Source organism: Schistocerca cancellata, chromosome 1 (genome assembly GCF_023864275.1).
Source record: "Schistocerca cancellata isolate TAMUIC-IGC-003103 chromosome 1, iqSchCanc2.1, whole genome shotgun sequence".
NCBI classification, from domain to species: domain Eukaryota; kingdom Metazoa; phylum Arthropoda; class Insecta; order Orthoptera; family Acrididae; genus Schistocerca; species Schistocerca cancellata.
The window spans coordinates 152,412,390-152,424,556 of NC_064626.1; the positions used below are offsets into that span (position 1 = coordinate 152,412,390).

The window sequence follows — 12,167 nt, forward strand, 5'->3', positions numbered from 1 at the left end:
GTTCATCCCATTTTTTTGTTTGTTCAAAAAGGGAAGGAACAAATTACTCAGCTGGTCCCGATACCTGAGGCTGTCCTGACCGCACCTGGTAGAATGAGTGATGCTAAAAATGACCTGATATTCAAAGCCACAGACTTGCCGCCATTAGGGTTCCGAGCCTATTACATTACCAAACTGAATAAAGAGCAACAGAAAGAACATACAAGTGAAAAACTTGATGAAGCACATGAAATAGGTCATAAGGTAAGCTCTATATTAAAAATGCTGTTTATCAACTGTAGACTCTAAACTCTTGCTCCTTTTTTATGCTTGAAATTAATTTCCGGAATATCTTACAAAAATATAGACTTGTCTAATTAATTTACTGATTTTCCATTTAAGCATTAACTTTATAATTAATTAATACAAGTGTTCTTTTGTAGAAATTTAGTCTGAAGTTTGATGATGTTACTGGGAAAATAAAAAGTATTGTGAGCCAAGGACATGAGATAAAAGTTAAGCAGGATTTCTACTACTATAAAGGGTTCCTTGGAAATAATGAAGTATTTGAGAACAGATCTTCAGGTGCATATATTTTTAGACCTAATGGCTCTGAAGCAGTGCTTGCAAGTTCATCTGTAAAACAGAAAATTATCAAAGGTAAAGAAGCATTCATTTATAATGAAAGTAGTTATGTCCTACATGCATGCAAATACACACACACACACACACACACACACACACACACACACTCAGTATATCATCAAATTTACATGTACAAATATACAATGGGCCAGTGATAGCAGCATAAGCAGGCAGCCTGCCTTCAAGAAACACAATGTTGTCTTACATGGCATTAGTATACTATGATTCACCCATTGATGTTCATGCATAACATCTAAAAAATTTCTGGTGTTAGGTATACAGTCATTTCCTTTAAATAAATCTATGAAAATAAATTGTTATAAGTGCTGGCCTGATGATGGAGCAGATTTAACATACTGTGTGTAGTATTTTACATATTATTTTTTCACATATTATGTGATGCAGATCATATTGAATTTTTTTTCTCTCCATTGTAAAAGGACACAAAAGTTATGGTGCAACAATTATCCCTTTTTATTTTTATAAAATATGATGACTTTGTTATTATTATTATAGTACATACCAAGTAATTAAAATTGAATGCTGGACATCGATATTATTGCCATCTCTGCAGCTGTCATGATTACTTGGGGAGTTGATATAGGAGTCGTAGCCATATCTGCCATGATCAAGATGAAGTTATCATAATGGAACAAGATGGAGTTACAGCAACTAGGGAATATTTTGTTTTGAACAATTCTCTTTTTACTGTGATCCAAGTATATGATGGAAGGGTATATTTCTGTGATGAAGAGAGATGTGTAACAGAAAGCAATAGCAGTACTATCAATACAGCATCATTGCTTAGCTCAGTTTATAGAAACCATTTGTGATGTAAATATGAATTGAAAATCAGCCTTTGCTTACTAGAAGACAGTGCTAAAAGTTATCTAAAATTCATACACAGCAAATTGCCCACGACTAAGTAATTGACGTAAATACATGAGGCGTGTAAGCTGTAATCCTCAGAGACTCATTGTGGGAAGAATAATAAATATGACTGGTTAAAGTAAGTTGTATTTTCAGTTGATACGAATAAATTCGACATTCAGGCCTAACCTAAAATGTTCACCTTTGAAAGCTAGAAAAAGCTATTGGCGCTTGACTAGAATACATCTTTTGGGTTCTGGAATCATCAAAAATAAAAATCAGGGGGCAAAAGCCTATTCACAACTTCTACAGAAGTCCAACTGCAGTTCTAAGAATCGAAGTGTGTGAAAGGACTCGGTAGCTTGAAGAAGTTGATAAGTGAATGAGACAGGATTGTAGCTATCTCCCATGTTAATCAATCTGCGCACTGAGCAAGCCATGAAGGAAACTTGAAAAGAAATTTGGAAAGAGAGTAAAAGTTCATGGTGAAGATATCAAAATTTGAAGGTTTGTTGAGAACGTAGTGAGTCAGGGGTAGTCGAGGACTTAGCAAATGAGCTGCAAGGAATGGATATTGTGTAGAAAATAGGTTGTAAGGTGAACATCAATAAAATTAAAACTAGGGGCAATAGAGTATAAGGTAGATGATACTATAAGAGAGACTTACATGTGTCTGTATTAGCAATTTATCTGTCAAAGTAGCACTATACAATGATCTGTCAACTAAATAATGGGAAATAGTTCTGTCAACTAAATAATGGGAAAACAAAAGTCATGTAGATACATGTGTGAATATACATATGTGTTTAATGAAGAGTGGACAAGATAGATTGTCTGAAATCAGTTAGGAAAACCTAGATCAGGATGCCCAGCCAGAGCAGAGGCATGAATAGCAGGTGGGTTTTGCTATTTAGGGAGCAAAGGAACTAATGACAATAAAAGGAAAGATATAGAATGTAGACTGGCAATAGAAAGAAAAGCTTTTGTGGAAAAGAGCAATAGCTTTACATTGATTAAAAAATTAGTGTCAGGGAGTCTTTGAAGAATTTGTTTGGAGTGTAACCTTATAAGGAAGTCATATCTGGGCAAATAACAGTATTCACAAGAAGAGAATAGAAGCTTAAACTGGTAAGAACCAAGAAGTCTTCAGAAAATGGATATCATGTGCCAAGCAAATTTTGAATCTGAAACTGGTAATCATTATCAAAAACAGAGGAAGCAAAAAGTTTGTGCTCACATTTACATCCTTCAAGAAATCTTAAGATTCAGTAGATAGATGAGCACTGTTCCAAATTTTAGAGTAGATGAGTTTGGATAGAAAATCCAGTGCACTGATTAAACAGGCTTTAAGTGAAATAACAAGTCGAAGGTCAGAGGAAAGCTTTCTGTGGCCATAAATATCAAAACAGGTGTGAAACAGAGAGATGGACTCTCCCCTTTGCCGTTTAACTGTGTTCTCAATAAGGTGATCAGGGAGTGGTAATTAGAAAGGAAAGGAATGGGTGAAATATGGTGTGCAAGGAAAAAAGAATACAAGTAGATAGTGTAGCATTCACAGATGATATTGTGATATTGTTGGAATCATTAGAAGAGATGGTTAGCCAAATGACAGAACTACAGGGACAAGCAACTAAAGCAAGCCTAAGGTCTCTGTCAAGAAGATGCAGTTCATAACAAAAATCAAGGCAGCTCCTAGATACAAACTATGAACATCTACAATAAGAATAATATTTTAATTAACGAAAAACTGAGACATTACCAGCCAGTGATCTGCCCTGAAGCTTTATATGCAGCAGAAACTCTTGACCTAGTAAGAGCAGGAGTACTTATGAGACTAGAGGTGGTGAAACGAAAGATTCTAAGGACAATATTCGGACCTAAAAGGACAGAAGATGGTGAATTTAGAAGAAGAGCAAACCAAGAACTGTGTACCAGATAGACTCTCAGACATCATCAGGAAAAGGAGGAGCTTGTTTTTGGACACATCCTTGGAATGAGCCAGGGGAGGTTAGTGCATTTCGTACAGTTTCTGGTGAACAAGAAAACCAAAGTACTTAAGATCCAAGAGGTACAGAGAGATCTGGAGGAAATTGGAATACAGGAACCAGAGATATACAACAAGGTGAACTTTAAATAGAAAACTAGGCTTTCACAGGTTTCAAAAACAGGACTAGACCCAGAAAAAAATCATCATGGGAAGAAGAGTGAAGGAAGTTGCAAAGTATGAGAGTGGAAGAATATTGGACAAGGAGAAACATCAGAAGAAACAAAGCTGACATGAATTTATATGGTCCTCAGATGGCCAAAATGAGATGAAGATGAATAAGAAGAAGCTACTGTATTTATCTGAGTACAAGATGACATTGCTTATAAGACAACCCTCCTTACCACCACCACCCCCCCCCCCGCCCCCCACACCCCCTCCTCTCAAGAGACCTCTTGTGAAAAACTTATTTTCAACATGTTCTGACTAGTCAAAATTACAAACTGTTGTATTGACGTAAAGTATCTGCCTAAAAAGATAACATTATACCTATTTTAAATTTATGCCATTTATTGATCGTCTACATTTTCGTAATACAAGGAGAAATAAAATTAATGAAAAGAAATGCTTTACAATAATTTCCTTTCTCACATTTTTCACTTGCTGACGCCTGTCATCTGTGGTATCACTATTTTTAATCATCATACTCACTGCACAGCTGTGAAATTTGAATTTTCATTGTGTTTCTTCCACATATGTTGTGATTTCTGAGGTTGTGATTATATGGGACCTGAGAACACATTTGTTTTTATCCAAATACATATCGGGTTTCACTTCTATTCTGATGTGAAATGTTACAATGTCTCTTGCTTATACACATATCACTTGCCCACCGCTCTCACTGGCTGCATAGAACCAGCAGTTGACATACCCCCTTTCATTCCTGTCATATGTCACGCTGAGTGTCGAGAACATTACAGTGCTAAATACATGTGTATGCCATTGGTCCCCATCTAGACTTTTACCATCAACTGCAGAAATGAATACTCTTGTTGAGTATTTGTCCAATTTTAAGGTCAGTTCAATTTCGAGTACAAATGGATTCAGGCAAACTGTAGTTTAAACATGGTAAATGTTCTTGAAAAGCCAGGTATGTGGTATGCATTTTCATAGTTGGCAAAATGATGTAATTTGTGGTCTGCTCACTAGTTGCCTCCCTGCTTTCATAGTTCTCACTTCGCACCCAAGCTGGTATCACTGTTCCCCCTCCAACTCTTCTGTAGTACTAAGCTTGAGTAGCTGTGAAACACGGACTACAATATATTCTAGGGTGCAAATCATATGTAACAACAGCAACTAATACATAAATAAAAGATCGCCATTATGATTCAGTCCAATTAGCATACTTGTGCTCATCCTGCCATCTACTGATTTCTGTTCATACTATCACTGACCACAGGTCTTACCACTGTAATTTATTCTCCTGACAACAGTTGCAATCAGTTTATTTCATTTTTAGACATTTCATACTTGATAAATTTTCCTCCTTGTTTCATCTGAATCGTGTTCTAAAATTGATTAAAATCTGGTAACGTTTTTACCCAGTATTCTAATACATGAACAGTGACTGAATTTCTCATTAGTAAATCATTACGGTCTTCCATAATCAGATAAAATATTGATCTGGTTTCAGAAACAAGCAATGTTTTTTTGAAGGACATTTTCGCAGTTGAATGCTACCCTCAGTAAAAAATAGCATAACGTAAGTGTAGGCTTCTGCAGCCATTGTCACTGTCAATAAAATTCTTCTGGGCTGTTGATCACATTGTCAGTATATAAATTTGTCAGACATTTTGGCCACCATTGCAAGTGGTCTTCCTCATGGCTGTGCTGAGTTGACTGCTGAATGAGAGAGACTTTTTATCTTATATAATAGCAGAGGAAACTGTTTATGTAATTTGATAGAGTACTTGAGGATAGGAGGAGAAGTGTTAGGTGTTCTTTATTGGTCTTCATATTATTCCTTGTCATTGGTGGATAAAAAAGGGTTTGACTGGTGTTTATATTATTTCTTGCCATTGGTGAAAACATGAATTAAAAAAGGGAGGTTGCTGTGACGTAGTGCCCTTTACTTGCTGCCAGGTGCGGGCTTCGGCATGCCTGCACTCTATGTACATGTGACCATGGTCTCCCATGCGCCTGTGTTAGATGCTCTGCTAGCAGCCACAACACCAGAAGCCAATACCCATTCTCTCTATTCATGTTGGCGGGTCACTTGACTATTTCTATCACTCTCTAACCTTCCTCCTCAATGTAAACGGCTATATCGCCAGAACATGGGCTTCATGGAATATTATTCCTTTGTCATACTCATCCTGGTATTCCGTGGAGCCCGCATACTGGCAGAACAGCCATCTACTTTGAGGAGAAAGATTAGAGAGGCGATAGAAATAGTCAAGCAACCCACCTACATGAATAGAGAGGACACGTATAGGCTGCCAGCAGTGACAACACTGTGGGAGGACAGAACGTGCAAAGCATCTCACTCAGGCATGTGGGAAACCACGGTGGTTGTATGTAGACAGAGCACAGCCACGCTGCAGCCCACATCTGGCAACCAGCAAACAGCGCTATGTCACAGCTGCCGCCTGTTTCCAATTCATATGTTTCCACCAATGGTAAGATGTAATGTAAACGCCTATCAAGCACATCTTTATCCACCAATGACAAGGAACAATATAAAGACCAATAAAGAATGCCTAATCCTCTGTCCTTCCATCTTCAAGTACCCAATCAAATTGCATAAACAGCTTCCTCTGCTGCTATATAAGATCTAAAGTCTTTCATTCAGCTGTCAGCTCAGCACAAAGAACTGAGGAAGGCCACTTGCAATAGTGACCGAAACGTTGGACAATTTTATATATTGACAATATGGTCAACAGCCCAGAAGAATTTTATTGGCAGCAAACAGCATAATGTTTGTGTATGGTATCCATACATGTATGCGAACTTTATTGCAAACCTGTTCAGATACAAGAAGAGTTTGTAAGATGATAAAATTTGGTGCTATTTCCTGCTGTGTTTCACAAAACTGTCAGATTTTAAGCAGACCAATAGACTTTTATACTGGCTGGTTTATAGTTTCTTGTGTATCCCATGCACGAGCACCATGTGAGTCAGATGTCACATAATTGTTCAAACTACGATGATACTGTATCGAGCACTTCATCGTACCCCTCTGTGGGTCCGGGGCTTTGAATAGGCCCGAGGTATTCCTGCCTGTTGTACAAGGTGACTAAAAGGAGTTTCAGATGTTTCAGCCTTTATGTGATGGTCCACTGTAGGGTTTGACCTCCATTCTCAAAATTTTCCCGAAGAGCAAGCCAATTGGGGAAGGGGGCCTTACAAGGTGCATTGTGTCCATCGTGCATTGAGATTTTTAGCCCACTTTCTCATCGTCGCATTGCAGTTCTGCCCATTCTCCATCTCTTGGGCAAGGACACCTTCCTGGGTGCGTTTTCCAACTATGCAGTGTTGATTTCTGCGTTGACGATGACCATGAACTTCTTTGCACCTGATATCCAGCATGGTAGCCAGTCCATTGTGGTGGGGCTGCCATTCACCCTGTTGGTTATAGCCCCCTGACCACACATGGATCGCTCTGCTGATGCCTGCATCATTAACTCCCCACATATGCCAAGGGATAGATGCCTATCCCCTTGGGGCATTGGGACGCCCAGCAATGGCCATCCTGCCATGTGGCCTTTGCTGCAGTTGGATGGCACCCTGGGGAGAGCCCCTGGTCGGAGTGAGCGGCATCAGGGCGGACGACACGCGATGAAGCTAGTCCATCATTTCTTGCAGGTGGTGAAATACCAGCAGTCCCTAAGCAATCATGAGCTCAATTCAACGCACAAAAGTACGACCCCAAATCGTTCCCTTCCTGGCCACACTATGGGAGGAACGTCAGGCTAAGGATGGCAGTGGAGATTGTCTGGGGTGGCCTGCGCCGGCTATCTGGCACAAAGGTCCACTCCCCAATTTCTGGCCTGACTGTAGCGAATGAAGTCCTTGTGGATCCTGAGGATGTCTCAAATGCCTTCGGCCACTTTTTCGCATAGGTCTTGAGCTTTGCCCATTACCACCCTGCCTTCCGCCCCCATAATCAAGCAGAGGAGGCACGGCCACCTTCTTTCCAGTCTTTGAATCGTGAAAGTTACAGTGCCACCTTCACCGTGCAGGAACTCGAAAGTGCACTCGTCCAGTCCTGATCCTCTGCTCTGGGGCCCGATGGTATCCATATTCAGATGATGAACAAACTTTGTCCTGCAGCTACAAGCTTTCTTCGTCACACCTATAATCGTATCTGGACTGAAGGTCATGTTCCTACACACTGGCATGAAGCAATTGTTGTTTCCATACCCAAACCAGGAAAGGACAAACACCTTCCTTCCAGTTATCGCCCCATCTCCCTTACCAGTTGCGTCTGCAAGGTGATGGAGTGCATGGTAAATTCTCGATTGGTTTGGCTCCTTGAATCTCGACGCCTCCTTACCAATGTCCAATGTGGCTTTTGTAGGCGCTGTTCTGTTGTTGACCTCCTAGTTACCTTGTCAACCTTCATTATGAACAACTTTTTGCGTAAGCACCAGATGGTGGCTGTGTTCTTCGATTTGGAGAAGGCTTACGAGGCCTGTTGGAGGGCGGGCATTTTCCGCACCATGCACACTTGGGGCCTTCGCGGTCGCCTCCCTCTATTTATTAAATGGGTCATATTTTCAGGGTACGTGTGGGTTCTGTTTTGTCAGATGCCTTTCGCCAGGAGAATGGGGTGCCCCAGGGCTCAGTTTTGAGCGTGGCCCTTTTTGCCACAGCTATCAATCCAATAATGGATTGCCTTCCAGCTGTTGTTTCAGGCTCCCTTTTCGTGGACGACTTTACGATCTACTGTAGTGCTCAGAGAACATGTTTCCTGGAGCGCTGTCTTCAGTGTTGTCTAGACCATCTATATTCCTGGAGTGTCGCTAACGGTTTCGTTTTTCTGGTGAGAAAACGGTCTGTATGAACTTCTGGCGTTACAAACAGTTTCTTCCACCATCCTTCCATCTCGGTCCTGTTGCTCTCCCATTCGTGGAGACAACAAAATTTTTAGGTCTTACATTTGACAGGAAACTTTGCTGGTCTCCACATGTGTCTTACTTGGCTGCTCGTTGTACCCATTCCGTAAATGTCCTCCATGTTCTCAGCGGTACATCATGGGGAGCAGATTGAATGGTCCTGCTTCGCTTATATCGGTCCATTGTCTGATCAAAGCTGGATTATGGGAGCTTTGTCTACTCTTCTGTCCAGCCGTCCATCTTACGCCGTCCAAACTCTATCCATCATCGGGGGTTACGTCTGGCGACTGGAGCATTCTACACCAGCCCTGTTGAGAGTCTGTATGCCGAAGCTGCCGCATTACCGCTAAACTATCGGCACAATATGTTGCTTTGTCGGTACGCCTGCCGACTGATGTCAATGCCTGACCACCCGTCATATTTCTCCTTCTTTGACGACTCTCTTGACCACCAATAGGGACTGTATGTATCTGCCCTGTTACCTCCTGGAGTTTGCTTTTGTCGCCTGCTTCAGCAACTTGATTTTACCCTCCCTACGACTTTTCGCCACCTTGGCTCCAGGCTCTGGTTCGCGTTCACCTTGAACTCAGCTCACTCCCAAAGGAGAGGACCACGGATTCGATATTCCACTCGAGGCTTGTTGAACTTCGTTCGAGGCTTACTAATAATGTCTTTATTTACACAGATGGCTCCAAGGCTTCTGCTGGCGTCGGATGTGCCTTCGTCATTGGGGATGATACCTTTCAGTACCCGGCTCCTTGACCAGTGTTCAAGCTTTACAGCTGAGCTTTTTGCTCTCTATAAGGCTGTTCAGTATATCCACCACCATCGTCATTCTCCCTATGCTATCTGCTCTGATGCTTTGAGCGCCATTCAGAGTCTCCGTGACCCATATTCGGACCACCCTCTTGTGCAACAAATTCAACGGTCCCTTCAGTCGCTAGCTGATACTGGCCCTCGTGTCCTTTTTTTGTGGATTCCTGGTCACGTTGGTGTATCTGGGAATGTAGCTGCTGATGCTGCGGCCAAGGCTGCTGTCCTCCTGTCTCGGACAGCTTCCTTTTGTGTCCCATCAACTGATGATGTTAGTGGGGTTCTTTGTCGGTGTGTTTCATCATTGTGGCATGAGGCTTGGTCCTCTCTCCATGAAAATAAGCTTAGGGCCATCAAACCGATCCCAATGGCTTGGACGACCTCCTCCCGCCCTTCCCAGTGAGAGGAGGTCATTGTGGCCAGGTTGCGGATTGGGCAGTGCCGATTTAGCCACTGCTACCTGTTGTCCGGTGACCCCGCCCAGCAGTGCCCCTGTGGTCATCCATTGACAGTGCGCCATGTTTTATTGTCCTGTCCCCGTTTTATTCACTCTCGTGTTGTCCTGTGTGTGTAGTCTACCTTGCAGGAACTTTTAGCTGATGATGCTCGAGCAGCTGCTCATGTCCTTAATTTTATTATATTGACGGACTTGTCCAAAGAGATCTAACTCTTTTATTTTGTTTATCTGCATCTTTTTAAGTACTTTCTGGTGTTGCCCCCTTGTGTTTTTCTACACTATGTGTATACTAACGTTTGTGACTGGGCACTAATGACCTTAGTAGTTGAGCGACCTAAACACAATTTAAAAAAAAACCTTCTGTTGTTTAGTGAGCCAAATACCTGCTGGCCTAGTACATTACCAGATTTGTGATTTGATTTTGAAACCCCTTGCAGATAAAACTCTTCATTCATGATGCAACAAAATTGGTAGATGTAAAGGTAATTTCAGCAATACCCCAAGAGAGTGTTACAAGGCCATCATTGTTTACATTTTGCATTAACAATCTATAGGACAGTGTTGGAGGCTCTATGAGGTTGCAGAAGACGGTAGTGAAATGCAAGGGGACTTGCAGGGGATTGTTGATTGGTGCAGTGTCTTTCAGGTGACCCTGAATGTAAATTAATGGAACACATTACACATACGTAGGTGAACAGGTCCTCTGCTCGCTGAAAACACTATTGGTGATGAATTACTGGAAACAGTAACTATCATAAAATACTAAGGAATATCAACTGAAACTGTCCTAAATCAGAATTACAACTAATTGCATGAGCATTATGGAGATCCTTAACAAACCCCAGTGGTACATAATACAAGAAAGCCATTATGTGTCAAGGAGATGTTTACTGTTGAAAATTTAAGTATGTGCACTCCAAGATGATATGGACAACATATTATTTCTTCCCACATATATCTTGTCAAATGGCCATGATGTGGAGGTCAGAGCCTGTACAGAGCCTTACTAACAGTCAGTCTTCCCACTTGCTATTTGCGAATGGAACAGGAAATGGGGGAAAGATGGTGGTACTGAAGTGAGCTCCACCACACACTGTAAAGTGGATTATGGAGTATAGATGTAGATTTCTTCAGTACATGTCATGCTTTTCCTCTACTCGTGACTGTGTAGTCGCAAACACCTTCATTTTAATTTCCTTGTAGTCTACTACTTGCACTGAAATAGCACATTTTGTGTAGTGCCTCTACAGCACAGTTAATTAGTACTCCACTGTAACCACGATGCACTGGCTGTTCTATGTTTTTTAAGTCATATCAGTTCTCAGTGAATTATGTCTTAACTAGTCATCTCTTTCATTTTTTCCCATTTGTCAGGAAGTCCTTTATTGTAACACATACCTAAATTGATTGACTTCATATTTAATATTTTATGAATATGATAGTTGCTACTCATATGGTGGAGATGCCGAGTCACAGATAGACACAACAAAAAGACTGTCAAACAAAGCTTTCGGCCAAACAGGCCTTCATCAGAATACACACACACACACACACACACACACAAAAATGCAACTCACTCATACATGACCACAGTCTCCAGATTAAGCTTTGTTAGACAGTATTTTTGTTGTGCCTACTGTGAGTCGACATCTTCACTAAATGGCGAGTAGCAACTGTCCTTTTCATAATTTTGTTATTATTCCATGCTATATTTTCCATTGTTTGACTTCATATTCATTTTGTCTTTGCCTGATTCAGAAATACAGTGTTCAAAAAACAATCCTTTCTTTTTTGTTTTAAATAAATCTGATTGCATTTGTGATCTAAAAATTGCATTTGTGATCTAAAATTAATCATTCAAATTGTATATGTAAAATTGTAACACTCCAAAAAAGATATAAATGTGCACAGATCTATTTGTCATTGTTGTATGTGTTCCTTAAGGTCCACTTGTTGATGAAGTTCATCAAGTCTTCTCAGATTGGATTAGCCAAGTTGTTCGAGTTTACAAAGGAGAGAACCATGCAGAGCTAGAATGGATGGTTGGACCTATACCAATTGAGTAAGTGTAGTATTAATAGAGCACATTTAAAAATTAGCAGTATTAAAATTGAGAAGTTAAAAGTTTGCCACTGAATTGTTGGTGATATGATATATCTTAACACGGCAGCTATATATAAAATTAACTACTTGTACATAATATTAAACAATGTTTGGTGATTTACTTACCAGTAACATTGCATGAAGTAAAGTAACAGATTTACATTCACAGAAGAAATTTTAAACTGTTATTTATTTCTAT

The 12,167-nt window shown here is 40.6% G+C and overlaps 1 protein-coding gene across 2 annotated transcripts in view; it reads left to right on the forward strand.

Moving 5' to 3' along the window:
• LOC126167258 (lysosomal alpha-mannosidase-like) overlaps positions 1–12,167 on the forward strand; it is a 162,794-nt gene that overhangs the window by 129,862 nt on the left and 20,765 nt on the right. For both annotated transcript variants that reach the window (XM_049920463.1, XM_049920464.1), the window contains exons 11-13: positions 32–243; positions 423–639; positions 11,810–11,927. In XM_049920463.1, coding sequence (XP_049776420.1) covers positions 32–243; positions 423–639; positions 11,810–11,927 — 547 coding nt within the window. The remainder of the gene's footprint in view (positions 1–31; positions 244–422; positions 640–11,809; positions 11,928–12,167) is intronic.